The sequence below is a fragment of the Cuculus canorus genome, chromosome 2 (assembly GCF_017976375.1).
Source record: "Cuculus canorus isolate bCucCan1 chromosome 2, bCucCan1.pri, whole genome shotgun sequence".
Taxonomy (NCBI): Eukaryota; Metazoa; Chordata; class Aves; order Cuculiformes; family Cuculidae; genus Cuculus; species Cuculus canorus.
This window is the reverse complement of record NC_071402.1, coordinates 1,876,738-1,902,843: the sequence shown is the minus strand read 5'-3', so window position 1 is coordinate 1,902,843 and position 26,106 is coordinate 1,876,738. Positions and strand designations below refer to the sequence as shown.

Here is a 26,106-nt window from a genome sequence, read left to right as displayed (position 1 = left end):
GCACAATAGTGGTTTCAGGCGTTGATTCAAGACGCATCTTTGAGTGATAATGAGTCATTTGGCCTCATCAGAGCCCGGTTCAAATAAATCTTGGTGAAACCTGGCAAAGTAAATGGCAGATTCTTGAATTCTGAGATGCAGGAGAAGCTGCGGGAGCTGAGGCGTGATCCTAAGGAAGTCCTAGAGAAGAGGAGACTGAGGGGAGACCTCATTGCCGTCTACAACTCCATGAAAGGAGGTTGTAGCAAGGTGGGTGTTGAGCTCTTCTCCCAAGGAACAAGAGATAGAATGAGAGAAAATGGCCTCCAGGGGAGGTTTAGGTTGGAGAGTAGGAAAAATGTCTTTACTGAAAGAGTGGTGGAGCATTAGAAGAGGCTGCCCAGGGCGGTGGTGGAGTCCCCATCCCTGAAGGCGTCAAAAAACATGTAGACATGGCACTTTAATCACAGTGGTGCTGGATGGACTTAGGGGTCTTTTCCAACTTCAGTGATTCCATGATTCTATAATTCCATGATTCTAAGTAAAGACGGGCAATGGGTGCTGCCTGAAATGAGACAAACTTACCTCCGTGCTTTTTAAGCTGATCAAAAAGCCGCCTGATTCTTCCCATTGGAGGAAATAAGCCAAAAAGCCATAGTGGTTGTGCCACCACAGCTGGGTTGCAGGTTTTTTGTCTGATTACAGTGGAAAATACAGCAAGTCTGGAGTATCCCCATCATATCACTATGGTCTCCAACTTTAGACTCAAGAGCTGATAAGCTACTGTCTACGGAGTTAAATCACGGAGTCGTGGTGAGTGGAGTTCATAGAATCCTTCATAGTGCAGGACAAGACAGAATCATGGAATCCTCTTGGTTGGAAAGGACCTTTAAAGCCTATCTATTCCAACTGCCTTGCCATGGGCAAGGACATCTCCAACTGGATCAGGGTGCTCAGACCTCTATTCAACCTGACATTGAGTGTTTCCAGGGATGGGGCATCTCCCACCTCTCTGGGCAACCTGGGCCAGTGTCCCACCACCCTCAGCATAAACAATTCCTTCCTTCTATCCAGTCTCAGTCTCCCCTCTTCCAGTTTAAAACCATTCTCCCTTGTCCTATCACTGCAGGCCCTGCTGAAATAATGACTAAAATGGATTGAACATAGGAAGAGATTGGTGTGAATGACAGTGGGTTGGTGATCATTGTCTAGTCTGAGGCACTGGACCAGGTTGCCCAGAGAAGTTGTGGATGCTCCATCCCTGGAGGTGTTCCAAGGCCAGGATGGATGGGGCTTTGAGCAACCCAGTCCCTGGAGGTGTTCCAAGGCCAGGATGGATGGGGCTTTGAGCAACCCAGTCCAGTGGAAGGTGTCTCTGCCATGGGGTTGGAACTGGATGGGCTTTAAAGTCCCTTTCAACCCAAACCATCCTGTGATTCCATGATCGATGGGGACAGAGCAGGTGAGGTAGGGTTGGGGTGAACGTCCTTAAGTGGGAAGGAAAGAGAAAACCACCAGCTTTTGGAGAGAAACTGCCAGGCTATGGTGTCCAACCCAGACCAGCATGGACACATTGGGATGCCTCTGCCTTGAGAGGATAAAGGAACCTCTTCCAGCGGCCACAAAGCCATCAGGAGAAGACATCTCATTTGTGGAAAGGGCACTTCTAGCAGGGAGAATCATTTCACCCTGAACCCCTCCTCTATTTTACTTTGATAATAAGCTACTCAGGATGAATTGTTGCTCGGGAAACATTTTAGGCAGAAAATTACATTGAGGAGAAGACTCAAGAGCATTAAAAATGGATTACGCAGTGTCATTTCTGGACTGCTTGCCTGAGACATTAAATATGTAGGATTTAAAGCCCAGATCTTGTGCTGATTACACCATCTCAGGCTGTTTTGGTCTTCTCCAAGCTGCTTCTGCCTGGACAAAACGGGGTTTGGTCTTGTCCAGAGTTCAGCTTCTGCCTTGGGAGAAGGAACTCTTCCTGCACTGGGTCTCTTTTTCTCTTCCCTTTATACTCGAAGACCATTGTTCATCCCGTTTGCAAGCCATCTGCTGCAGCTGCAAGGTCAAAACTAATGGGTGGTGAGGTCAGGCTGCTTTATTTTGTGTTATTTCCTTTTTTTTTTGAAGGATACAGCAGATCTGAGGCCAGTCCTCTTGTCCTGAAGCATCCGGATTAGGGCCCTGTATGGGAAATCATAGAATCGTGGAATGATTTGGGTTAGAAAGGACCTTAAAGGAGTTCCACTGCCCTGCCGTGGGCAGGGACACCTCCCACTGGATCAGGTTGCTCAAAGCTTCATCCAATCTGGCCTTGAACACCTCCAGAGATAGGGTAGCCACAACTTCTCTGGGCAACCTGATCTACCCATCTTTTAAATACCTTCAGGGATGGAGACTCCACCACCAACCTGGGCAGCTGTTCCAGTGCTTGATAACCCTTTCAGTGAAGAATTTTTTCCTGATGTTCAATCTGAACCTCTCCTGGCACAGCTTGAGACCGTTCCCTATCGTCCTATCACCTATTACTTGCGCAAAGAGACCAACACCCATTTCTCTGGGCAACATGGTCCAGTGCCTCACCACCCTGATAGGAAAACATTTCTCCCTAAGATCTCATCTCAATCTCCCTTCTTTCAGCTTCAAACTCTTCCCCCTCGTCCTGTCCTGGGCCTCCCTGTCAGTGTCTGTTGCTAGAAGTGATAACACTTAAAATTTATGGTTATTACCAAAGTAACGAGGCATTGGGATGCAGAAAGTCCATTGTTTGCATTCTGTCCCTGTGGAGGCGAAGGTCATCCTCGAGTTGGTGGAACGCCGTAAGTGAAAGAGGTGAAAAAGGATGGCACCTGCAGGAAGGAGCAGCCAGGACAGGGGACCCAAAACTGACTAACAGAGTATTCCATCCCATATGCATCACATATCCAAGAAGAATGACCCTTGTGATCCCTCAGGTTTGGTATAAGTTGAATCGTGGAATGGTTTGGGTTGGAAAGGACATCAAAGCCCATCCAGTTCCAACCCCCCTGCCATGGGCAGGGACACCTCCCACTGGGTCAGGTTGCTCAAAGCCTCATCCAACCATGCCTTCAACACCTCCAGAGATGGGCATCCACGACTTCTCTGTGCAACCTGTGCCAATGTGTCACCACCTTCACAGAGAAGTTTCTTCCTAAGATCTCTTTTCAGTCTTCTCTCTTTCAGCTCAAAACCGTTCCCCCTTTTCCTATCACTGCACTCCTTGATAAACAACTCATAGGGCTGCTGGGCAGGCTCCTCCTGTTAATAATCGCTCCATTCGGGTTCTCGGAGCAGCCGAATTATCATGAATGGGCTCTGAAGTGGGTTGGTTGCCAACTTTCTGAAACAAGAAAAGCCCAAACCGAAAAAAAAAAAGCAACCCCTTGTTTCCCGTCACGTCTTTAGGAGCCCAACTAATTAAGGTCTTCTGAAAGAGCCGTCTGGCTCCAGCAAACAGCTCCTCTGTGGTTCTTTTCTGTTGCAAAACCCCGGGGGAGGCTGGGTTGGAAGGGCAGCGCCGTCACCCACACGGCTTCGGAGGGGAGGGCTCTCTGCCAAGCCCTCTGGAGATCGCCGGCCCACTCGCTTTCCTCGAGGAGGCACGCAGGGACTCGCTTTCGCAGCCTCGTCAGAGAAGCACCCCAAATTAGACCCCTTTGGGTGGATGCATCCTCAACCGAAAAGAAGAAGGAGGTGGCCCTGAAGCCTCATCTCTTGAGCAGCCTGGAGGGATGCAGTGAGATGGCAGACGAGGGAATGACGGGACGTCTTTATGGAAGGAGGTGGGCATGGGGCTTATGGATACGACAGCTTTACGTCGCTGGTGGCTCTAATAGCAGGTTTGGAATGAACGCGGTTCGTGGATGTGACTTTACTTCACTGGGTTCGGTCACAATTCTGGATGCGAAAACTTAGGTAATAAAATATCCTTCTGAAACTCATCTTCTCTTGGCTTCATGCTGCCCCAAAGGCTAGCTGGTACCATGCTGCTTGTAGCAAGGGCAGGCTAGGGGGCCTGCAGGAAAGCTGAAGAGATCCTATCAGTGATAAGATGAGGGGGAATAGTTTTAAGCTGCAAGAGGGGAGATTGAGATGAGATCTTAGAAAGAAATTCTTCCCTGCGAGGGTGGTGAAGCACTGGCCCAGACTGCCCAGAGAAGTTATAGCTGCCCCATCCCTGGAAGTGTTGAAGGTCAGGTTGGATGGGGCTTTGAGCACTTTGATCCAGTGGGAGGTGTCCCTGTCCATGGCACGGGGCTTGGAACTGGATGAACTTTAAGGACCCTTCCAACGCAAACCATTCCATGATTCTATGATATACCAGCTTCCCTCTGCGAAGCTGTCAACAACGGAGTAGTAAAGCCTTGGGGAGAGCAGGAATGATGGAGTGAGGGGACGTCCGGAGTCTGTTCCCAGGTAGATGGAGAACTGTCAGCAGTTTTGACAGTGGAGTCTGATAGGTTGTGGACTGAGCTTCTCTGCAGAGCTCAAACTCTTGCAGAGCAGAAGTCGCCTGCTGTTGCTGATTATCTGGCTTGTGTGAGGTTTTCGGTACTTACTTTAGGCTTTTATGCTTAAAGGAAAGTTACACAACATCGAATTCTCCTCCAAACACTTTGCTGCTTATTAAATAGAATGATAGAATTGTTTGAGTTGGAAGGGATCTTAGAAGTTTATCCAGTTCCAACTCCCTGCCGTGGGCAGGGACACCTTTCACTGGATCAGGTTGCTCAAAGCCCCATCCAACCTGGTCTTGAACACCTCCAGGGTTGGGGCAGCCACAACTTCTCTGGGCAACCTGGGATGGTTTCTCGATGCCTTTTTGGAGGAGTGAAATGACAGCAGAGAGAGAGAAAGCTGAATCGTAGAAGGATTTGGGTTGAAAGGGATCTTAAAGCTCATCCAGTTCCCTCCTGCCATGCACAGGAACACCTCCTACTGGATCACGGTGCTCAAAGCTCCATCCAAACTGGCCCAAACAGGGACAGGGAATCAACGACTTCTTGAGTGACCTGTTCCAGTGCCTCACCACCCTCATAAGAGAACATTTCTTCCTAAGGTCTCATCTCAATCTCCCCTCTTTCAGCTTAAACCTTAAAGATACTTGCGTTGACGTGGCCACCTCCTGTGTATGATCACTATCAACAGCTTCGGAAGTCGTTACGGATTATTGGGAGCGAGCATTCTCTGGCAGTGGGACAGCCTTGCCCTTTAGTGCTCTTTTCCATCCTCACTTGCTGCAACTGCACTCAGAAGGGCTCGGCAAAACACTGCCTGCTCTGTTTCCATCCCATGTCCTGCGTAGAGGGCGGATGCCGTCAACGGCCGTGGTCTATGGAAGCACAGGGCGTTCGGGATGGTCCTGGAGGCGTTGTGCCACGTAAGCCCCTCACACGTGATCTTCTGAAAAGGGCTTTACAGCTCTGTCCAGCTATTGTACTGCAGCCTGCGACATCCAGAGCTGCCCCAGGTCCTCCACAGCTCTGCTAAATCTGCTAATTTATTTTAACGAGGCGAGCTTTTGTCTCATATCCAATCTCTGCCAGGCGGAGTGTGTGTCATCTTCTGGGACCGGGCATCCTTTGCTTCAGATAGAAATGTTTTCTTGGTGAACTGCTCTGCTTCAGGACTCGAGGAATGAGCTTTTTTTTGTGCTCTAATTTCAGAGTTGATGGGGTTTTGTACTCTAATAAACAGAGTTTGATGCCGTAATTAAAAACATGGAGTTAATGAATGGGCATTCTGCGGAATGTAAATTCACGGGAAAAACACAAGTCAAACTTTTGAGACCAAAGCACTTTTGCACTCGCTTAGTCTATTGTAATTAGGGGTGTGGTGCTTAAGGAATATTAATTAGCCCCATGGGTGAGGCTGGGGAGCCAGAAAAATGCCGCCTCCGCCTCTGTTCCCCATGGGAGTTTAGGAGTTGGTGAGAGTGGGAGTGGGATGCTGAGCTAAGCATGGAGACAGCAACGCTACTTGAGGGAGGAAGGGCATCCCTCAACCCTCTCCTTCCAAAACAAACAGAAATAGACCAAAGCACTTCTAGGATTTGGGCAGAACTTTCTTTAGGAGCTGATTTTGCCAAACGAGTTTGAGTCCCCGCCATCGTTCCCTGAGGGCAGCGATTGCTGCTTTAATTGCAAGAGTAAATTTAGAAACATGGATGGGTTTGGGTTGGAAGGAACCTCAAAGCCCATCCCGTTCCAACCCCCGTGCCGTGGGCAGGGAGACCTCCCACTGGATCAGGTTGCTCCAAACCCCATCCAACCTGGCCTTCAACACCTACAAGGATGGGACATCCATGACGTCTCTGGGCAACCTGGACCAGGGCCTCACCACCCTCACATAAAAGAACTTCTTCCTAAGATCTCATCTAAATCTCCCCTCTTTCACCTCAAAATTGTTCCCCCTTGTCCTCTCCTTGCACTCCATGATGAAGAGCCTGTCCCCAGCTTTCCTGGAGCCCCTTTCAGGACTGGAAGGCTGCATTAAGATCTCCCCAGAGCCTTCTCCAGGCTGGGCAACCATAACTCTCTCAGTCTGTTCTCGTATGGCAGATGCCCCAGCCTTTGGATCACCTTCGTGGTTGGAAATGTTGGGATGGGGATTGGTTAATCCAGGTGTGGTGGCTGGCATCTACAGACGGGCAAGGCTCCTAACAGAGCGTTTGCTTCTCAGCCTTCCGTGGGATTTGGAGCCTTGGAAGACACCTGTCCTATCTGCAGCACGCAGGCAAATGTCTTCTATTGCCACATCCCCAAGGATGTGCCAAAACACATCTCGCTATCCATCAAATATCTAAATTAAAGCTAAATGGGTCCCTGGGAATCCTGTAAGACTTCCTCTGGCTGGATAATGAGGCAGGAACAGATCAGTTAATGAGTAGTTACTTGAGTGCCAGTGACCCAGAGCTACTTGGGTGTTCCATAGAATCATGGAATGGTTTGGGTTGGAAGGGACCTCAAAGCCTATCCAGTTCTAACCCCTCTGCCATGGGCAGGGACACCTCCCACTGGATCAGGTTGCTCACAGCCCCATCTAACCTGGCTTTGAACACCTCCAGGGATGGGGCAGCTATAACTTCTCTGGACAACCTGGGTCAGTGCTTCATCACCCTCAGCATGAAGAATTTCTTCCTGAAGTCCAATCCAAATCTTCCCCTCTCCAATTTAAAGCCATTCCCTCTCGCCCCATCACTCCATGCCCTTGGAAAAAGTCCCTCCACAGTTTTCCTGGAGACCTTTCAGGTTCTGGAAGCTCCTCTAAGGTCTCCATAGAGCCTTCTCCAGGATGAGCAACCTGAAGTCTCTCAACCTGTCCTCATAGCAGAGGTGCTACAGCCCTCAGATCATCTCCATGGCCTCCTATAGACCCATTCCAACAGTTCCGTGTAGTTCTTCTGTTGGGGATTCCAGAACTGGACACAGGACTCCAGGTGGGGTCTCACAAGAGAAGAGTAAAGAGACAGAATCACCTCCCTCAGCATGTTGGGCACAGTATTTGGTGAACAAGGCCAACTGGCAGCAGGTTTGGTTTCAGTAGGGTGACAGTTGGAGCAGAAAAATGGTTTTAAATCTTTAAAAGACAAGCCTGCAACATAAAAAAACCACCCTGATGGAGAAGGAAAATAGCCGTGTTAGTTATGTAGTGGTCAGGAAGATGGGAAAAATGATAGGGCAGATTTATCACTTATGTACTGAGTCAGGAGATGAAAACGGCTGAGGAGGAGATTAGTGCTGAGGAGCCAGAGATGTGGCCTGACGGCGCACGGAGAACTTGTGCTTCCCAGTGGTATAGGATTGATATTCGATCCAAGGGATAGTCTTGTTGGTAGAGCTGTGCTTGCAGCCCAGAAAACCAACCGTGTCTTGGGCTGCATCCAAAGCAGGGCCAGGAAGAAGATTCTGCTCCTCTCTGGTGAGGTCTTACCTGGATTCCTGCATCCAGTCCCGGGGTCCTCAGCAGAAGAAGGACATGGAGCTGTTGGAGTGGGTCCAGAGGAGGTCATGGAGATGATCCAAGGGCTGGAGCACCTCTGCTATGAGGACAGGCTGAGGGAGTTGGGGTTGTTCAGCCTGAAGAAGAGAGGGCTCTGGGGAGACCTTAGTAGAACCTTCTGGTATGGAAAAGGGCTTCAGGAAAGCTGAAGAGGGGCTCTCGATCAGGGAGTGCAGGGATAGGATGAGGAGAATGGTTTTAAGCTGAAAGAGGGGAGATTGAGATGAGATCATAGGAAGAAATTCTTTTCTGTGAGGATGGAAGAGGTTGCTCAAAGAAGTCGTGGCTGCCCCATCCTTGGAGGTGTTCAAAACCAGGTTGAATGAGGCTTTGAGTACCACGATCCAGTGGGAGGTGTCCCTGCCCATGGTACGGGATTGGAACTGGATGGGCTCTAAGGTCACTTCCCCAGCTTTCCTGGAGCCTCCTTTAAATCCTGGAAGCTGCTCTAAGGTCTCCCCAGAGCCTCCTTTCCTCCAGGCTGAACAACCCAAACTCTCAGCCTGTTCTCATACTGGAGGTGCTCCAGCCCTTGGATCATCTCTGTGGCCTCCTCCGGCCCCACTCCAGCAGATCCAGGCCCTTCCTGTGCTGAGGACTCCAGAACTGGACACAGGCCTCTAGGTGAGGTCCACAGGAGCAGAGTAGAGGGGCAGAATCCCCTCCTTCGACCTCCTGGTCACCACTTTGACAACTGAAGTTATCCAAAAGGTCAAAGAAATAGATTTTACATTTTCGGTTGTGCCATGTGAGATCACTCTTCTTTAAAACGATTCATTTCCCTGGCAGCTGCTTGCTGTTTTCCTTTGAGATCTGGTTAACCCAGTTTCTCCTCCTGCAGTGTCTGCGGTAATGAGATAGACGTCAGTCTGGTACCGGGCACGTTGCTGCGACATGTGGTGTTGGGGCTTCCTTACAGGACTGGTGAGAAATCATGGATGGGAACCAGGGGACATGAGATGTACATGCTGCTGCCGCTATGTCTCTCCTCAGCTCACTGGTTCCTGCGCTAGATCTAAATTTGTCTGCGACGTCTCCTGCTTGACAGCATCTGAGGTTCATGGCTTGAGCCTGGACCTCTGCCGTGCTTGGTGCTGTGCAGACACGGTGGGTTTAGTCTGTTTAGATGGGGAAGGGGAGATCACAGAATCATAGAATGGTTTGTGTTGAAAGGGACCTTAAAGTTCATCCTGTTCCAACCCCCTGCCATGGGAAGGGACACTTCCCACTGAATCAGGTTGCTCCGAGTCCATTCCAACCTGGCCTTGAACACCTCTAGGAATGGGGCATCCACAATTTCTCTGGGCAACCTGGGCCAGGGCCTCACCACCCTCACAAGGAAGAATTCCTTCCTAAGACCTCATCTCAATTTCCCATCTTTTAGCTTAGAACTCTTCCCCCTCGTCCTATCCCTGCACTCCCTGATAAAGAGGTCTTGTGAGGGCTGATGTGCCATAAATGATGTGACAGTGCTGGGAGAACCCCAGAAGTGAGATGATCATTCTATTTGGGTGTGTTGACTGCTGAAGTGACTCGGAGCAAGTGTGGCTTTGCGTACGTGGACCGAAGTGTCCTGGGCTACCTGAAAAGAAGTGGGACCAGCAAGCGAGGGAGGGGATTCTGCCCCTTTGCTCCACTCTAGTGAGACCTTACCTGGAGCCCCGCATCCCGCTCTGGAGTCCTCAGCACTGGTAGGACATGGTGCTATTGAAGCAAGTCCAGAGGAGGCCACAGAGATGATCCAATCACTGGAGCACCTCCCATCCAAGGACAGAGAGATGTGGTTTGAGAGAGTTGGGGTTGTTCAGCCTGGAGAAGAGAAGGCTCTGGGGAGACCTTAGAGCAGCTCCCAGTACTTAAAGTGGCTCCAGAAAAGATGGGGAGGCGTTCTTGATCAGAGAGTGAAGGGATAGGACAAGGGGAACGGGCTCGAGGTAAAAGAGGGGAGTTTGAGATGAGATCTTAGGAGGAAATTGTTTCCTGGGAGAGTGCTGAGGCCCTGATCCAGGTTTCCCAGAGAAATCATGGCTGCCTCATCCCTGGAAGTATTGAAGGCAAGGTTGGATGAGGCTTTGAGCACTTTGATTCAGTGGAAGATGTCCCTGCCCGTGGCAGGGGGGATGGAACTGGATGGGCTTTGAGATCCCTTCCAACCCAAACCGGTCCACGATTCGATGAAAGTGCCCGAAGAACCTCAAGCAGTGTAGAAAGCAGCGTCAAATACAATTAAATGGAGCAGGAAAGCTACGTGGAAATGGGAAGTGGTGCCTTAAGGCATGCTGAGATCCCTTAATAGGTCTATTCCGAAGTAGTTCCGACATCATCCCACTAATGGAGAGAAGTGAAGAACAGGTACTGGTTCCTCCAATTTACAGCAAGAACTCTATTTTCCTGGTAGTGGCTTTTTTCGGATGAGAGGAAATGGCCTCAATTTGCACCAAAGGAGGTTTATATTGGATATTGGGAAAAATATCTTTACTGAAAGTGATGAAACCTTGGAAGAAGCTGCCCAGGGGCAGTGGTGGAGTCACCATCCCTGTCAGGGTTCAGAAAATGTGTGGCCGTGTCGCTTCAGGATATGGTTTAGTCGGCATGGTGGTGTTAGGCTGATGATTGGACTCAGTGATCATAGATGTCTTTTCCAACTTTAATGATTCCATGGTTCAGTGTGTGAGGATGTATCTTATACCTGGGCTTGACCAAGAGGTGAATAGGCTTTCCATGGCTATGGAGCTGACAGATAGCAGGGAAGAAGCCAGGTCAGGTCCTCACTACACTTCGTGCCTTCTTCTGGAATAGCTAAACCACAAAAAGGAGAGGGAAACGGAGGCAGGAAGGAAGTGTTTTGCATGTGGTTGCATAATGAACCTGGAGAGGATTAGGGATTAAAGAATGTTGAGAGACCTGGGAGTTTCCAAGAGCTCCCATGATCCAAAGGCTCCAGAAATTATTCATGTAGCACTGGTTACCGTAACAGACATTAGTGTGCACTCAACACTGCCAGTCCAGAGGCTCCTTCCCAGAGACAGATCATGCTTTCTTCTGGACCAGGTTTCTCGGAGAAGTTGTGGCTGCACCATCCCTGGAGGTGTTGAAGGCCAGGTTGGATGGGGCTTTGAGCAACCTGATCCAGTGGAAGGTGTCCCTGCTCATGCCAGTAGGGTTGGTCTGGGTGGTTTTTGAGGTCCCTTCCAACCCTAACTCTTCAATGGTTCTGCAATTCCTTACCCTCAACCCTTCCTGCTAGAACATTTTCGTCACCTCCAGGTGCTGCTATGTTCTCCTCTTATCCTGTGTGTTGGCTCATGTCCCCTTCCAACAACTACCTACGTGTTGTGTGTTCAGATTTGGACTGGGTAGAAAGAAGGAATTTCACCACCCAAGCTGTCTAGAGAGGTTGGAGATGCCCTGGAAACACTCAAAATCAGGTTGGGTGAGGCTTTGAGCACCTTGATGTGGTTGGAGGTGTCCCTGCTCACTGGAGGGGAGTTGGATGGATGGGCTTTAGAAGTCCCTTCCAACCAAACCATTCCATGATTCTATGAACTTGACCACCAGCTGCCGATCCGTGCTGGCTGTCGTAGGGAAAGGATGAATGGATGGTAGAATGGTGCTGAGTAACCACGGGATGTGGGGAAAGCGGACCAGGGAAGTGTGCCTTCCTGGGAAGACCTTTGTCAGAGCTAAGCTACCTTGCCAAGGACTGTCTGAAAGAGAAGCTGCACGGAAGGGTGCAACTGGGCCATGGGACTTCTTTCCATGCATGAAGTCTGAGGGAAAACACTTTGGGTCTCAACATTTCACATTGCTTTGCCAGAAAGACCCATCCAAAATGCAGCTGCATCCCTGTTTCCACACTTGACCGTGGGATTCCTAAAGAGTTAAAAAGAACTGGAAGAGCACGGCTTTGACGTGATGGCAAAGAGCATGCATAAATTGTGGGGGAAGCCGAACGAGTCGGTACAAGATGCTGGGAACAGGCAGTAGGACACCATGTTTCAGCTCTTTGGACCACCTGCCTGCTGGGCACGGGCTGAGCTCATGCCGGGAGCTGTGCCTGGCTGCAAATAGCTCTGGAGGCTGGGAACATCCAGAGCTTCAGGAGCTCTGGCTCTTCTCACGGTGACCGAGAGCGTCTGTTCAGGCAGATCTTGTCACGTTGATCATCTCCTCACTTGATATCCTCAATTAGATGAGAGGAACTGGACTTCAAGTTGCACCAGGAGAGGTTTAGATTGGAAACTGGGAAAAATTGCTTTACTAAAAGAATGATGAAGGACAGGAAGAGGCTGCCCAGAGCAGTGGTGGAGTCCCCATCTGTGGAGAGGTTTCAAAAGCATGTAGATGGGGCACTTTGGGACACGGTGTGGTGGGCACGATGGGTGTTGGGCTGGCAGTTGGACTGGATGAGCTTAGAGGTCTTTTCCAACCTTAATGATTCCTTGATTCTGTGATTCTCTGCTTTATGGCCAAGAAAACAGACTTGCTTAAACGTGAGATCTGCTTAAGAGCTTAATGCTCTCTTTGGCCAAGCTTCCAGGTGATGAAACTAGGATCTCCCACATAGCAGAGTCCTTGCTTCTAGGAGGTAGGCTTCACCTAATAAGATATGGAACCTGAAAATATCTAGGCTAGGTTTTCTGGCTTGTTTTCTGTCACTCCTTATCTGTGCAGCAGCAAAGGAGAAGTAGATTCATAGAACCATGGAACGGTTTAGCTCGGAAGGGACCTTAAAGCCTATCCAGTTCCAACCCCCTGCCATGGGCAGGGACACCTCCCGCTGGATCAGGTTGCTCAAAGCCCCATCCAACCTGGCCATGAGCACCTCCAGGGATGGGATAGCTGCAACTTCTCTGGGCAACCTGTTCTACCCATCTTTTAAACACCTCCAGGGTTGGAGACTCAGTCACCCCCTGGGCAGCCTTTCCAGTGCTTGATAACCCTTTCACTGAAGTTTTCTTGATGTCCAGTCAGAACCTCCCCTGATGCAGCTTGAGACCATTCCATCTCGTCCTATCACCTATCACTTGGGTGAAGAGACCAACACACACCTCTCTACAACCTCCTTTCAGGCAGTTGTAGACGATCTTCCATCAGACTCCTCGTCTCCAGACTCAACAATCCCATTTCCCTCAGCCGCTCCTCATAAGATACGTTCTCCTGCCCCTTCACCATCTTTGTTGCGCTTCTAAATGAGGCTTGGCATGGGTTTTAATCTTCTCGTTTTGGCTTTCCAAAGAACAAAACCAGTTGTTAGTGACCAGGGAATGCTTGGAAGAGATTTCAGGAGATGACAAGAGCGCTTCACCAAGCTGCAGAAGAAACATTCTTCCACATTCCCACCCCAAAGAGCTTTGCTCTGTATCCAAATACTTGGAGAAATGGGTTAAATACCAGGAATCTGAGCATAATTCAGCTCAAACAGTGCTATCGGAGCAATTTATCTGGCTAATTTTAGCAAAATGTGTTATTAAATGGATTAAGGTAATTAAACGATGTCATAATTAATAGCTCGCGTGATAACACGTCCTGCCACGGGGCTCGTCTTATCTGTGACCTCACTGTAACAAATCAGGGCTCACCAAAGATGATGATTATCGTTGTAGAGGCTTTGTGACACAGTTTTTAAGCCATTTTGTGCGACAGAAGGATTAAATCTCCAGGTTTTCTATTCCAGAAGCATTTGCCTTTAATGCTGTAGCACAGACTCAAGACTTCGTAGTGATTTTTCACGTTTAGGGTCGATCTGGTTCACCAAGTGATGGTGAGATGTCATAGAATTGAAGAGATGAGGAATAGAGGACAATAATTTCATAGCATGGAATCACAGAATCATGGAATGGTTTGGGTTGGGAGGGACCTTAAAGCCCATCCAGTTCCAATCCCCCTGCCATGGGCAGGGACACCTTCCACTGGATCAGGTTGCTCAAAGCCTCATCCAACCTGGCCTTCAACACTTCCAGGGACTGGGACAGTCATTACTTCTCTGGGCTACGTGGGCAAAGGCCTCACTACCCTTACAGGGAAGAATTTCTTTCTAATATCTCATCTCAATCTCCCCTCTTTCAGCTTAAAACCATTCCCCCTCATCCTATCCCTGCACTCCTTGATCAAGAGCCCCTCCCCAGCTTTCCTGGAGACCCTTCAGGTACTGGAAGCTGCTGTAAGATCTACCCTCAGCCTTTTCTTCTCTAGGCCAAACAACCCCAACTGTCCCAGCCCATCCTCATAGCAGAGGTAATCCAGCCCTTGGATCATCTTCATGGCCCTCCTCAAAACAGAGACATCATCCATCTTATGACAAGAAGGATGGATAGGCAACAAAGCTGTTGGAGCACCTGGAGAACAGGTCTTATGAAGAGTGGCTGAGGGAACCGGGGTTGTTTAGCCTGGAGAAAAGGAGGCTGAGAGGAGAACTTGTCACTATCTGCAGTTGTCTGAAAGGAGGTTTTTATGGGGTGGATGTTGGTCTCTTCTCCCAGGTACTAAGTTTTAGGGCAAGAGGAAATGGCCTCAGATTGTGCCAGGGATGGTTTAGATTAGATATTAGGAAAAAATCCTTTACTGACAGAGTGGCGAAGCCTTGGAAGAGGCTGCCCAGACCAGTGGTGGAGTATCCATCACTGGAGGGGTTCAAGACACGTGTACAAGTGGTGCTTGAGGATATGGCTTAGGAGGCACAGTGTGGTGTGTTGATAGTTGAACTTGGACTTCCCTGGAACAGGCTGCTGAGAGAAAAGGTTGAGTCACCATCCCCGGAAGGGTGTAAAGGACCAGTAGATGAGGTGCTCAGGGATCTGGTTTAGTAGTGGACAGGTACAGTTGGACTGGATGATCTCAAAAATATTTTCCAACCAAATAATTCTATGCTCTTAGAGGTCTTTTCCAACCTTAACAATCCTATGATTCTAAGAAAACCAGGAGCAGTTCTTGTGCAGCCAGGACAGCCCCAGCAGGTGATGTGATAGCATGGGAAGATGTTCTCCCACACCATTCACAGAGAGCCATAATGCTAATTTTCAGGGCCATGGTGGTGTAGGCATCAATTTTGCTTGGTAGAACATGAGCGGTTCTGTTCTCCAGTGGTGCCCAGCAGAGCCGGCAGTGCGCTGAAAGCCTTGAACAGCTCAAGCTGAATGAAAATGCCGGGAGGTTTGAGGCTTCTCTATTATTTTTGCCTTTTGTTTTAGTACCAAATTAGCAAATGGCGCTCTTTTATTTCTAGGCACGACTGGAGCGCCTCTGGAATTTGGGGGAGGAGGAGGAGGAACAAAAGCGAGCTGAGAGGAATATATCATTTGGAAACCAGTATGTGGCTGTTGACAACTAGGCATGTAGTTATGGTAATCCACAGCCCACCTTCTGACTCCAGAGAATGGGATTTAATGGCAGGTTTCAGTGCTTTTCCCCCATTGAAAATAGCTCAGTCCTCTGTAGAATTCTGATCCTTGGAGCTGTCAAACACTAAATGTTTTATGTGCCCTGGCGATTCAGATGACGCTTTTGATTGGGATGAACACAAAATCTCCATAAATGGCATAAACAGCTGGCATTGAGGGCACAGTTCTTATGAAAAACCTTCTTCTGCGCTTACCTGAGGAGGCTGCAGGCATCTCCTTGGGCGTCAAGAGTCCATCAGTCCATGAGGTTTAAGTCAGTCAGAACTGAAATGCATTGACCTCTTCTCCTGCCTCGCTTCAGAAGCCGTGGAGTATCTCGTAGAGGAGAAGGTTTCATCATCGCCATCTTTATCAGGGAGTGGAGTTGTTGAGCCTGGAGAAGAGAAGGCTCTGGGGAGACCTTAGAGCAGCTTCCTGTATGGAAGGGGGCTCCAGGAATGCTGAAGAGGGGCTCTTGATCACAGAATGCAGGGATAGGATGAGGGGGAATGGTTTTGAGCTGAAACAGGGGAGGTTGATATGAGATCTTAGGAAGAAATTCTTCCCTGTGAGGGTGGTGAGGACCTGGCCCAGGTTGCCCAGAGAAGCTGTGACTGCCCCATACCTGGTGATGTTGAAGGCCAGGCTGGATGAGGCCTTGAACACCCTGATCCAATGGAAGGTGTCCCTGGCCATGGCAGGGGGTTGGAACTGGATGGGCTTGGAGGTCCCATCCAAACCATTCCATGATTCTATGTTTGTGTTCTCGGCCCAGACGGAGACTTGATGTTGGACAGCAACAAGAAACACTAGCTTTCCAATCCCTCTATGGAGCAAAGGGATACTTGGAAGAGTCCTCTTGTTTGCCCCTGTAGGAGCTGTTCATCCTGGAGACAGGCTTGTTGAGGACTACATTGAGAGCAACCCTCCCAAGGAGTTGGAGGTGTCGGTGGATGTCAAATTAGATATGAGCTGGCCATGTGCACTCACAGCCCAGAAAGCCAACCGTGTCCTGGGCTGCATCCCAAGCAGCATGGCCGGTAGAGCCAGGGAGGGAATTCTGCTCCTCTGCTCCACTCTCATGAGACCTCAGCTGGAGACCTGCATCCACCTCTAGGGTCCCCAGCACAGGAAGGACATGGATCTGTTGGAGTGAGTCCATAGGAGGCCATGAAGATGATCCCAGGTCTGGAGCACCTCTCATATGAGGATAGACTGGGAGAATTGGGGTTGTCCAGCCTGGAGAAGAGAAGGCTCTGGGAAGACCTTTTAACAGCCCTCTAGAACTGAAAGGGGCTTTAGGAAAGCTGAGGAGGGGCTTTTGATCAGGAAGTGCAGGGATAGGATGAGGGGAACAGATTTAAGTGGAAAGAGGGGAGATTTAGGTCAGATATTGTGAAGAAATTCTTTACTGTGAAGGTGGTGATGCAGTGGACCAGGTTGCCCAGAGAAGTCATGGATGTCCCATCCCTGGAGGTGTTCAAGGCCAGGTTGGATAGGGCTTGGAGCCACCTGATCCAGTGGGAGGTGTCCCTGTCCATGGTAGGGGGTTGGAACTGGGTGGGCTTGAAGTTCCTTTCCAACTCAACCTATTCCTTGATTCCATGAAACCAAGTGCATGAAACGCACTGTAGGTCTTTGTGTGTTTGACGAGGCTTCCTGCGTCACACCACGTGTTGTGCAATCCAGTTGCTTTCCAAGGTTCCATGAAGTGATGTCACTGCTGTTTTTTCCTTCCTTCTCTCTCTGCTGGGGTGGGATGGGACAAAGTCACTCCACATGGATGTCTTTGGATAGCAGAGGCCTGTGTGGTCCTACTGGTTCTTAACAAATGTAGATCAGAAAGGTTCTTGTGTTGCTTGGAACGGAAGAGCAATGAGGTCTTTGAGATCTTCTGGCTTCCAGAGCGGGCACTGGAAAACGCTGTCATGCGTGCATATTACCCTTGCACCATGTCTAGTTGCCGAACAGATGGTGCCACAGCCCGATCATTCCAAGAATGTCATCCCAACTGTTGGATAATTGGTGTGGGGGAACATCTTCTTCCACGCTGAGGAGCAGATGGGTCTGCTGCCTCGTCATAGCGGGTTTTGTGTTTGTATGAGCCTTTAACAAGAGATGGGCTTCTTCAGCCTGGAGAGGAGGCTGACGGGATCCAACTGTCACCTTCATCTGCCTGATGAGGTGATAGGGAAGATGGAAGCCAGGTCTTCCATGGATGGCGTACGGGGGAAGGGTGGGAGGTGATGCACAGCTGCATCATGGAAGGCTCTCAATTTAGTCATCTGCAAGGTCTTTACACAAGTGTGGTCATCTAGAGAGGCTGTGAGATATCCCAGAGTGGTCACCTCGAGAGATCGTGAGATGTCCCAGAGTCGTCACCTCAAAAGGCCATGACGTGTCTGAGAGTGGTCACCTCAAGAAGCTGTGAGATGTCTGGGAGTGGTCTCCTAGAGAGGCTGTGAGATGTCAGAGAGTGGTCGCTTAGACGGACTATGAGGTGCCTGAAAGTGGTTACCTAGAGAGGCTGTGAAGCGTCCCAGAGTGGTCGCCTAGAGAGGCTCTGATGTGTCTGAGAGTGATCACCTAGATAGGCTGTGAGGTGTGGTGGAGTCCCCATCCATGGAGGTGTTCAGAAAACATGTAGATGTGGCACTTCAGGACATGGTTTAGTCAGCACGGTGGTGTTGGGCTGACGATCATTTCCAACCTTAATGATTCCATAATTCTATTACTGAGACCTTGAGAAGTCAGGGGGCTGCTCTGGGGGTTTTATTTTGGGGTTGTTTTGGAAGATACAAGTGGTTTTCCCTAGTTCCGGAGAACTCGCTTCATTCTCATCTTCAATTTCATCCACCTTTTCTTCTGCTCCAGGTGAGACACAAAGGTTTCCTTTTCTCTTGTATATAGGGGTCTCTGAGAAGCTCCTGTAATGTGAATATCTGAGATTGATGGTGGAGAGCAACGTTCCTCATCCTGGCTGACCATCCAGGCCAAGTTTTGAGGCCTATTCTGTAGTGGTCATGTTCACCAAAGGGCGTGAGCCTCAGGAATCCGCTGCTTCTGCCAGAGGAGTCTTGGGCAAACAGCAAATGCTTTCACACCTGCCAAGTCATTCTCTCATGGTGGGCTGTTCTTGTTGGGATGAGGTTTTGCTCTTTGGGCAGGATTCCTTCTCCAGAGTTGGTTCCAAAGAGTGGGAAACATGAAAGCATCTCATTTCATTGCATCTATTTAATGTGATTTGTGTCTAGAAGTCGCTGTTTTGGAATCATAGCAAGGTTTGGGTTGGAAGGGACCTTAAAGATCATCCGGTTCTAACCCCTCTGCCATGGGCAGGGATACTTCCCACTGGATCAGGTTGCTCAAAGCCCCTTCCAACCTGGCCTTCAACACCTCCAGGGATGGGGCAGCCACAACTTCTCTGGGCAACTTGGGCCAGGGTCTCACCACCCTCATCATGAAGAATTTCTTCCTGATGCCCAATCTAAATCTTCCCTTTCCAATTTAAAGCCATTCCACCCTCGTCCCATCACTCCATACCCTTGGAAAAAGTCCCTCACCAGCTTCCCTGTAGCCCCTTCAGGTGCTGGAAGCTGCTCTAAGATCTCCCTGGAGCCTTCTCTTTTCCAGGCTGAACAACCCCAACCTGTCCTTCGTATGGAAGGTGCTCCAGCCTTTGCATCATCTTTGTTGCCTCCTCTACACCCATTCCAACAGTTCCATGTCCTTCTTATGTGGAGGATTCCAGAACTGGACACAAGACTCCAGGTAGGGTTTAACGAGAGCAAAGGGACAGAATCCCTTCCCTCGCCCTGCTGGTCCCACAGCTTTGGATGCAGCCCAGGACACAGGTGGCCTTCTGGGCTGTAAGTACACATCGCTGGCTCATATCAAGCTTCTCATCAACCAGCACCCCAAGTCCTCCTCCTCAGGGCAGCTCTCATTTGCATCATACCCTAACCCTTATTGAAACTGTGGATTGCCCCGTCCCAGGTGTAGGACCTTGCACTTGGCCTTGTTGAACCTCATGAGATTCACCCAGCCCCACTTCTCCAGCTTGTCCAAGTCCCTCTGGACATCATCCCATTCTTCTGGTGTGACAACTGAACCACTCAGCTTGGTATCATCTTTAAACTTGCTAAGGGTGCCCTCGATCTCTCTGCCTTTATCATCAATGTAAATATTAACCAGCAGTGATCTTATTTTTAGGTGAAATGTTATTTCTTGACATCCCTGATTTGTTTCTTTAAGTGAAATATCCAATTTTTACTCCATGAACCAGAAAAATAAATGTATTTATGGCATCCTTTTTTTTCCATTTCAAGGTTATCCAAGCTTTTACTGCAGTTGTTCAGTTTATCCTTAAGGTCAGCTGTTTTATTTCCCCCGAGAGAGAGAAAAAAGAATGCATTTTTGCAGCATACACATTGTAAAAATTGTCTTTGTCATCTCATCCAAGAGCATTTGTGGAAAGTCCCTGCTCTGCTTTGCTCTGGGACTTTTTTAGAGTAGTGTACAGTATTTTTTTGTCCTGTGAGGGTGATGAGGCCCTGGCCCAGGTTGCCCGGAGAAGTTGTGGATGCTCCATTCCTGGAGGTGTTGAAGGCCAGGTTGGATGGGGCTTTGAGCAACCTGATCCAGTGGGAAGTGTCCCTGCCCATGGCATTGGGTTGGAACTGGATGAACTTTGAGGTCCCTTCCCACCTAAACCATTTCATGATTCTATGGTTCTATGATCATTAAGATCCATTCCAACCCAACCCATTCCATGATTCTATGGTCTTTAAGGTCCCTTCAAACCCAACTCATCCCATCCCATGATTCTATATGAAAGCACGATGATTGCTCGTGGTGTTGATAGAAAAGGGTAGAAGCTTGGGAAACACGGTGCAGAAGACGACTCCAGCTTTCCATCTCGTTGTATAAGTAATAAAATAGTCTCCTGGTGGTATTCCCAGTTATTTCCTCATGCAGGGGCTTTATGTTCCAGCATGAGAATTTGCAGGCACTGGAGTTAGGAATCCAGAATTCTTTAGTTCCATCTTTAGAACCAACAAGTCTTATGAGGAGCAGCTGAGGGACCTTGGGCTGTTCAGTGTGGAGGAGGTTGAGAGAAGACCTCATCGCTCTCCACTCCTCCCTGAAAGGAGCTTGTAGGGAGGCGGGTGTTGGTCTCTTCTCTCAACTTAATGAGAGGAAATGGCCTCAAGTTGTACCGGGGGAGGTTTAGATTGGATATTAGGAAAAATGTCTTCATTGAAAGAGTGGTGAAGCATTGGAAGAGGCTGCGCAGGGCAGTAGTGGAGTCCCCATCCCTGGAGGGGTTAAAAGAATGTGTGGATGTGCTACCTTGGGACATGATTTAGTAGGCAAGGTGGTGTTGGATGGATGGATGGACTGGATGAGCTTACGGTCTTTTCTAACCTTAATGATTCCATCATTCTATGATTCTGTGTTGGGTTTCCTGTGTTCCTCTCCATGGATGGATGGACTGGATGAGCTTATGGTCTTTTCTAACCTTAATGATTCCATCATTCTATGATTCTGTGTTGGGTTTCCTGTGTTCCTCTCCATGCCCGTGCCTCCACGACGATCAGAGATGTCTTCTCGCCATCCAGGCTTTTCTGCCTTGCGTAGCACAGATCTTCTTGGCTTCGAGGTGCCCTTGTGCTGCTGCATTAATTCCAAGTGGCATAATGATGGCATGGAGGACAAGCCAATCTCCTGGGGTGTTTCCAAGTGGTCACGAAGCATTTGCAACCACCAGGAGAATTTTAAACTGAACTCCTGAAGTGCAAGGCATTGACATCCCCTCAGGAGCAGGAATGGTCCTGGGGGAGGGGAAAGGTAGGGAATCACGGTTGGATGCTCAATCTCCACCAGGAAGGTGTGGACTCATATTTCTCCTAGATGGAGAGAATGTTTGGAGGAAGGAGGAGATGGGGAGCAACCTGCTTTTCTACCTCCCTTGTAAATCATCCTGGCAGCCCGAATGACAGATTTCACACCAACTGTGATTGGAGTCTGCGCCCGGACATGAGTGATTTATCACAGCGGAACATATGGCCAGGTTTCTGTGCGGGAAGCAGGCATTTCCCTTCCATTTTCCCTCTACTTTTTGTCCATGTTGGTGTTTGAAGGAGTGATCAAGGCTCTTTGTTTCCCACCGCTTCTTCTGGTAGTGAAACACAGTGCGTGGAAGGTTGGGAAGGGGCTTAGGGTGGTGAGGGACAGGGCCACCAGCTGTCACACAGATCCGGTGCACGGTTATAAATTGGCTCCTGCCTTTCCACTAAGGACAGAGGGATTAGGAGCAGCCCTGAGGAGAAGGACTTGGGGGTGTTGATGGACGAGGTGTTCAACGTGAGCTGGCGAGAAACCACCCATGTCTTGGGTTGTATCCAAAGCAGTGGGACCAGCAGGGTGAGGGAGGGGATTCTGTCCCTTTGCTCTGCTCTGGTGAGACCTCACGTGGAGTCCTGTGTCCAGTTCTGGAGTCCTCAGCACAGGAAGGGCATGGAGCTGTTGGAGTGGGGCCAGAGGAGGCCATGGAGATCATCTAAGGGCTGGAGCACCTCTGCTCTGAGATAGGCTGAGAGAGTTGGGGTTGTTCAGCCTGGAGAAGAGAAGGCTCCAAGAAGACCTTAGAGCAGCTTCCAGTATTAAATGGGGCTCCAGGAAAGCTGGAGAGGGGCTCTTGATCAGGGGGTGCCGGGACAGGACGAGGGGAACGGGTTTGAGGTCAATGAGGGGAGATTGTGATGAGATCTTAGGAAGATATTCTTCCCTGTGAGAGTGGTGAGGCCCTGGCCCAGGTTGCCCAGAAACGTCGTGGCTGCCCCATCCCTGGAGGTGCTGATGGCCAGGTTGGATGAGGCTTTGAGCAGCCGGATCCACAGGGAGGTGTCTCTGACCATGGCAGCGGCGCTGGAACCTGATAGGGCTGTGAGCAACCTGATCCAGACTCTGAGCAACCTGATCCAACGGGACGCGTCCCTGCCCGTGGCAGGGGAGTTGGAACTGGATGATCTTTAAGGTCGCTTCCAACCCAACCCATTCCATGATTCTATAAGGCTGTGTTCCAAAAGCTTCTCCCCGCTGGGCTGCCGGTGGGGGAGGTTTCTTTTGCTAAATAAGATTTGCTGTCTTGCTGCTTTGAAGAGCCGAGCACTTTGTGTTTTACAGCATTATCTCCTCATCCTATAAATATCACCGCGTCGCTGTCGGGAAGAGGGGGAGTGCCGCTTCCGAGTGTTTTCCTCCTATCAGCGTCGGACTGAGAGGTTATCTGATATTTTGGTGGGAGCAGGCTCCTGCTGACAATCTCTCTGCTGCGGTTCGGAAAGGTCATCTTGTCTTACAGGCTCTAATTGCTCCAGTCATCGCAGGGATTTGTAGGGTTGAACTCTGCCTTTACAGGATGCAGCAACTGCAACGGTTAAATTCACATCCTGGGAACAAGGAATTCCTTGTTTGCATCCCAAGTCACGGTCCTGCCTCCAATTCCTCCCCAAGCCCAGCCGCGATGGGAAATCAAACGATGTCAAGACTGTGACAAGTGGCTGCTTTTGGCCCCAAAACGGGGCCGATCACCTGTTCGCTTGGCAGCTGCTGCTTCCAGCCCTGCTCTGCCACCAGGGAGGCTCATGCAGGACTTGGGACAAGGTCATAGAATTGTGGAATGATTTGGATTGGAAGTAACCTTTAAAAGTCATCTGACACAGAATCGTAGACTGGTTTAAAAGGGAACTCAAAGCCCATCCAATTCCAACCCGCTGCCGTGGGCAGGGGCACCTCCCACTGGATCGGCTTGTTCAGAGCCATGACCTTGAACATCTCCAGGGATGGGGCAGCTACCACCTCTCCGGGCAACCTGGGCCAGGCTTCCAGCACCCTCATCGCACCAAATTCCTTCCTTATATCCAGTCTGAACCCACCCTCTTCCAGTTTAGACCTTTAAACAAGTAGGATCTGTTCCTTTTCAACACCAGCTTTCCACACTGTTCATTTAAGGAGCTTTGTGAACCTTTGCCCTGCTGAGTGGGGAGTTCTTAAAGGCATCTCATAGAATGGTTTGGGTTGGAAGGGACCTCAAAACCCATCCAGTTCCAACCCCCCTACCATGGGCAGGGACACCTCCCACTGGATCACGTTGCTCAAAGCTCCATCCAACCTTGCCCTCAACACCTTCAGGGTGTGGGACAGCCATAACTTCTCTGTGCGAGTGCCTCCCCACCCCCACCGAGAAGAATTTCTTCCTAAGATCTCATCTCAATCTCCCTTCTTTCACCTTAAAACCGTTCCCCCTCACCCTATCCCCCACACTCCCTGATCAAGAGCCCCTCCCCAGCTTTCCTGTAGGTCCTTCTGCCTTGCCCTCCTCAGAAACACCCTGAAGACCCTGCTTGGGATTTGCGAAGCAGCCGCTTGACCCCAGCTGAGCCGTGCCAATGTTTAATCTCTCTCTGGCAAGCCCACAGAGAGGATGCATATTTTTCTCCGGATGTCAGATCCAGTGTCTGTCGTTCCCTAAAGTCCATTTGTTGCAAACCTCTTGCTTCTTCAATATTTCCCAGTTCAAAAGCACAGGGCATGCTTTCAGGCTCTCTTTCCACAACAAGCAAATCCATGAAAACAACCTTTTCCGGACATCCCTGCAATGCCAATGATAAACTTAATTTGTTATGGATTTTTCTTCCCTCTCTGGCATTGTCAAATCTCCTTTTCCTCCCAGTGATGGGAGCTCTTGGGAAAGGACAACCTTGGCACCAGGGACCTACCTGGAAGACCCCAGCTGGGAGTTAAATGTGTCAGGGTGTGTTTACAGGCTCGCAATCCTGTGCTGTAAACCACTTTAACTTCCCCGCATTCCATCTGGTGAACGATATTAACCTCCCCTTCTCCGATACCGCTTGAGTTCACAATGGGAAAGTGGGAAATTTTACTGCTTTGGTGGAATTTTCATCCTTTTCCTGCTGCCTTCAGCCCCCCGTGAGTTCGCACTGAGGCTTTACAGCGCCAGGCAGCTCAAGGAGATAAATTCCCTGTGGATTTAAGGGCTCGGATATTGTTACCACTGTGTCCCCCTGTGGTGAGAGTCACTGCCTTCCCTTCCCTTCCCTTCCCTTCCCTTCCCTTCCCTTCCCTTCCCTTCCCTTCCCTTCCCTTCCCTTCCCTTCCCTTCCCTTCCCTTCCCTTCCCTTCCCTTCCCTTCCCTTCCCTTCCCTTCCCTTCCCTTCCCTTCCCTTCCCTTCCCTTCCCTTCCCTTCCCTTCCCCCTTTTTCCTCTCCTTCTCCCCTTTTTCCTCTCCTACTTCCTCTCCTTTCCTCTCCTTTTTTACTCTGCTTTTTCCTCTCCTTTTTCCTATCCTTTCCTCTCCTTTTTCTTCTCCTTCTTCCTCTCCTTTTCCCTCTCCTTCACTCTGCTTTTTCCTTCATCTTTGTCCTTCGGGATTGGGTCAAACCCAACTGCCAGCTGCAGCTAAATGAAGTTTTCCTTCCTCAGGGAGTTAAACAATTCATAGTTCCAGACAGGAGCTCCAAGGACACATGGTGGGGAGGGTTGGGATTCAGCAGCTGCCGACCGTGCTGGAATGCTCCTCAGTCTCGTTGCCAGGCGGGAGCTCTGCTACTGCCCCCAACTTGGCTTTGGTTGCCCTCAAATATGATCAGCCTCCACCCTTAGGGATGGGGATCCTTCTGTCCCCATAGCTGCCACCTGCATCTGTGCTCAAGGATCGTGGAATGATTTGGATTGGAAGGGACATTTAAAGGTCATCTAATCATGGAAGCAGAATCATGGAATGGTTTGGGTTGGAAGGGATCTCAAAGCCCATCCAGTTCCAATCCCACAGCCAGGGGCAGGGACACCTTCCACTGGATCAGATTGCTCAAAGTCCCATCCAACTTGGTCTTCAACACTTCCAGGGAAGGGACAGCCACAACTGCTCTGAGCAACCTGGACCAGGGCCTCACTACCGTCATCATGGATAATTTCTTCCTAATGTCCAGTCTAAATCTTCCCCCTTCCAATTTAAAGCTATTGCCCCTCTTCCCATCACTCCATTACCTTGTACAAAGTCCCTCCCCAGCTTTCCGGGACGCCCTTCAGGTACTGAAAGCTGCTCTAAGGTCTCCCTGGAGCCTTCTCTTCTCCAGGCTGAACAACCCCAACTCTCTCAGCCTGTCCTCTCATGGGAGGTGCTCCTGCCCTTGGATCATCTCCATGGACTCCTCTGGACTTGCCCCAACAGCTCCATGGCCTTCCTGTGTTGAGGACTCCAGAACTGGACACAGGACTCCAGGTGGGGTCTCACATAGAGCGGAGCAGAGGCAGAGAATCCCCTCCCTCACCCTGGTGGTCAGAATTCTGTGGATACCACCCAGGACACAGTTGGCTTTCTGGACTGTGAGCACATGTTGGCAGCTCATCTTGAGCTTCTCTGCAGAATTCCTTTTTTCAGAAGATTTTTTTTGTTGCGGGGAAATAAGTTTCTGCCTTCAATTCCGATCATTCCTGATTTTTCTTGAGATGCTACAGGTTGATGCTTGTTCATAGGCTTTGGGAAAATGACTTAAAGTTCAAAACATTCCACTCGCTATTTCACACTTCCGATATTCCAAGGAGATTGTTACTATTAATAGCCCTTTAATCATCTTTCTTCTGAAGTTTTTGATTGGAAAAACAAAATAAGCTTTACTTCTTTTTAAAGAAG

The 26,106-nt window shown here is 49.6% G+C and overlaps 1 protein-coding gene across 6 annotated transcripts in view; it reads left to right on the top strand.

The window, feature by feature from the left end:
- Window positions 1–26,106, top strand: part of ARHGAP39 (Rho GTPase activating protein 39) — a 142,010-nt gene that overhangs the window by 53,871 nt on the left and 62,033 nt on the right. Inside the window, exon 1 of one of the 6 annotated variants that reach the window (XM_054058844.1) lies at window positions 3,444–3,791. The exons of 1 other annotated variant lie outside the window; for it this stretch is intronic. In XM_054058844.1, the coding sequence (XP_053914819.1) occupies window positions 3,751–3,791 (41 nt within the window). In that variant the 5' untranslated portion in view covers window positions 3,444–3,750. Of the gene's footprint in view, window positions 1–3,443; window positions 3,792–3,895; window positions 3,925–26,106 lie in introns of those variants that run through there. 4 more of the 6 variants (XM_054058839.1, XM_054058843.1, XM_054058845.1 and 1 more) reach the window with 4 other exon arrangements.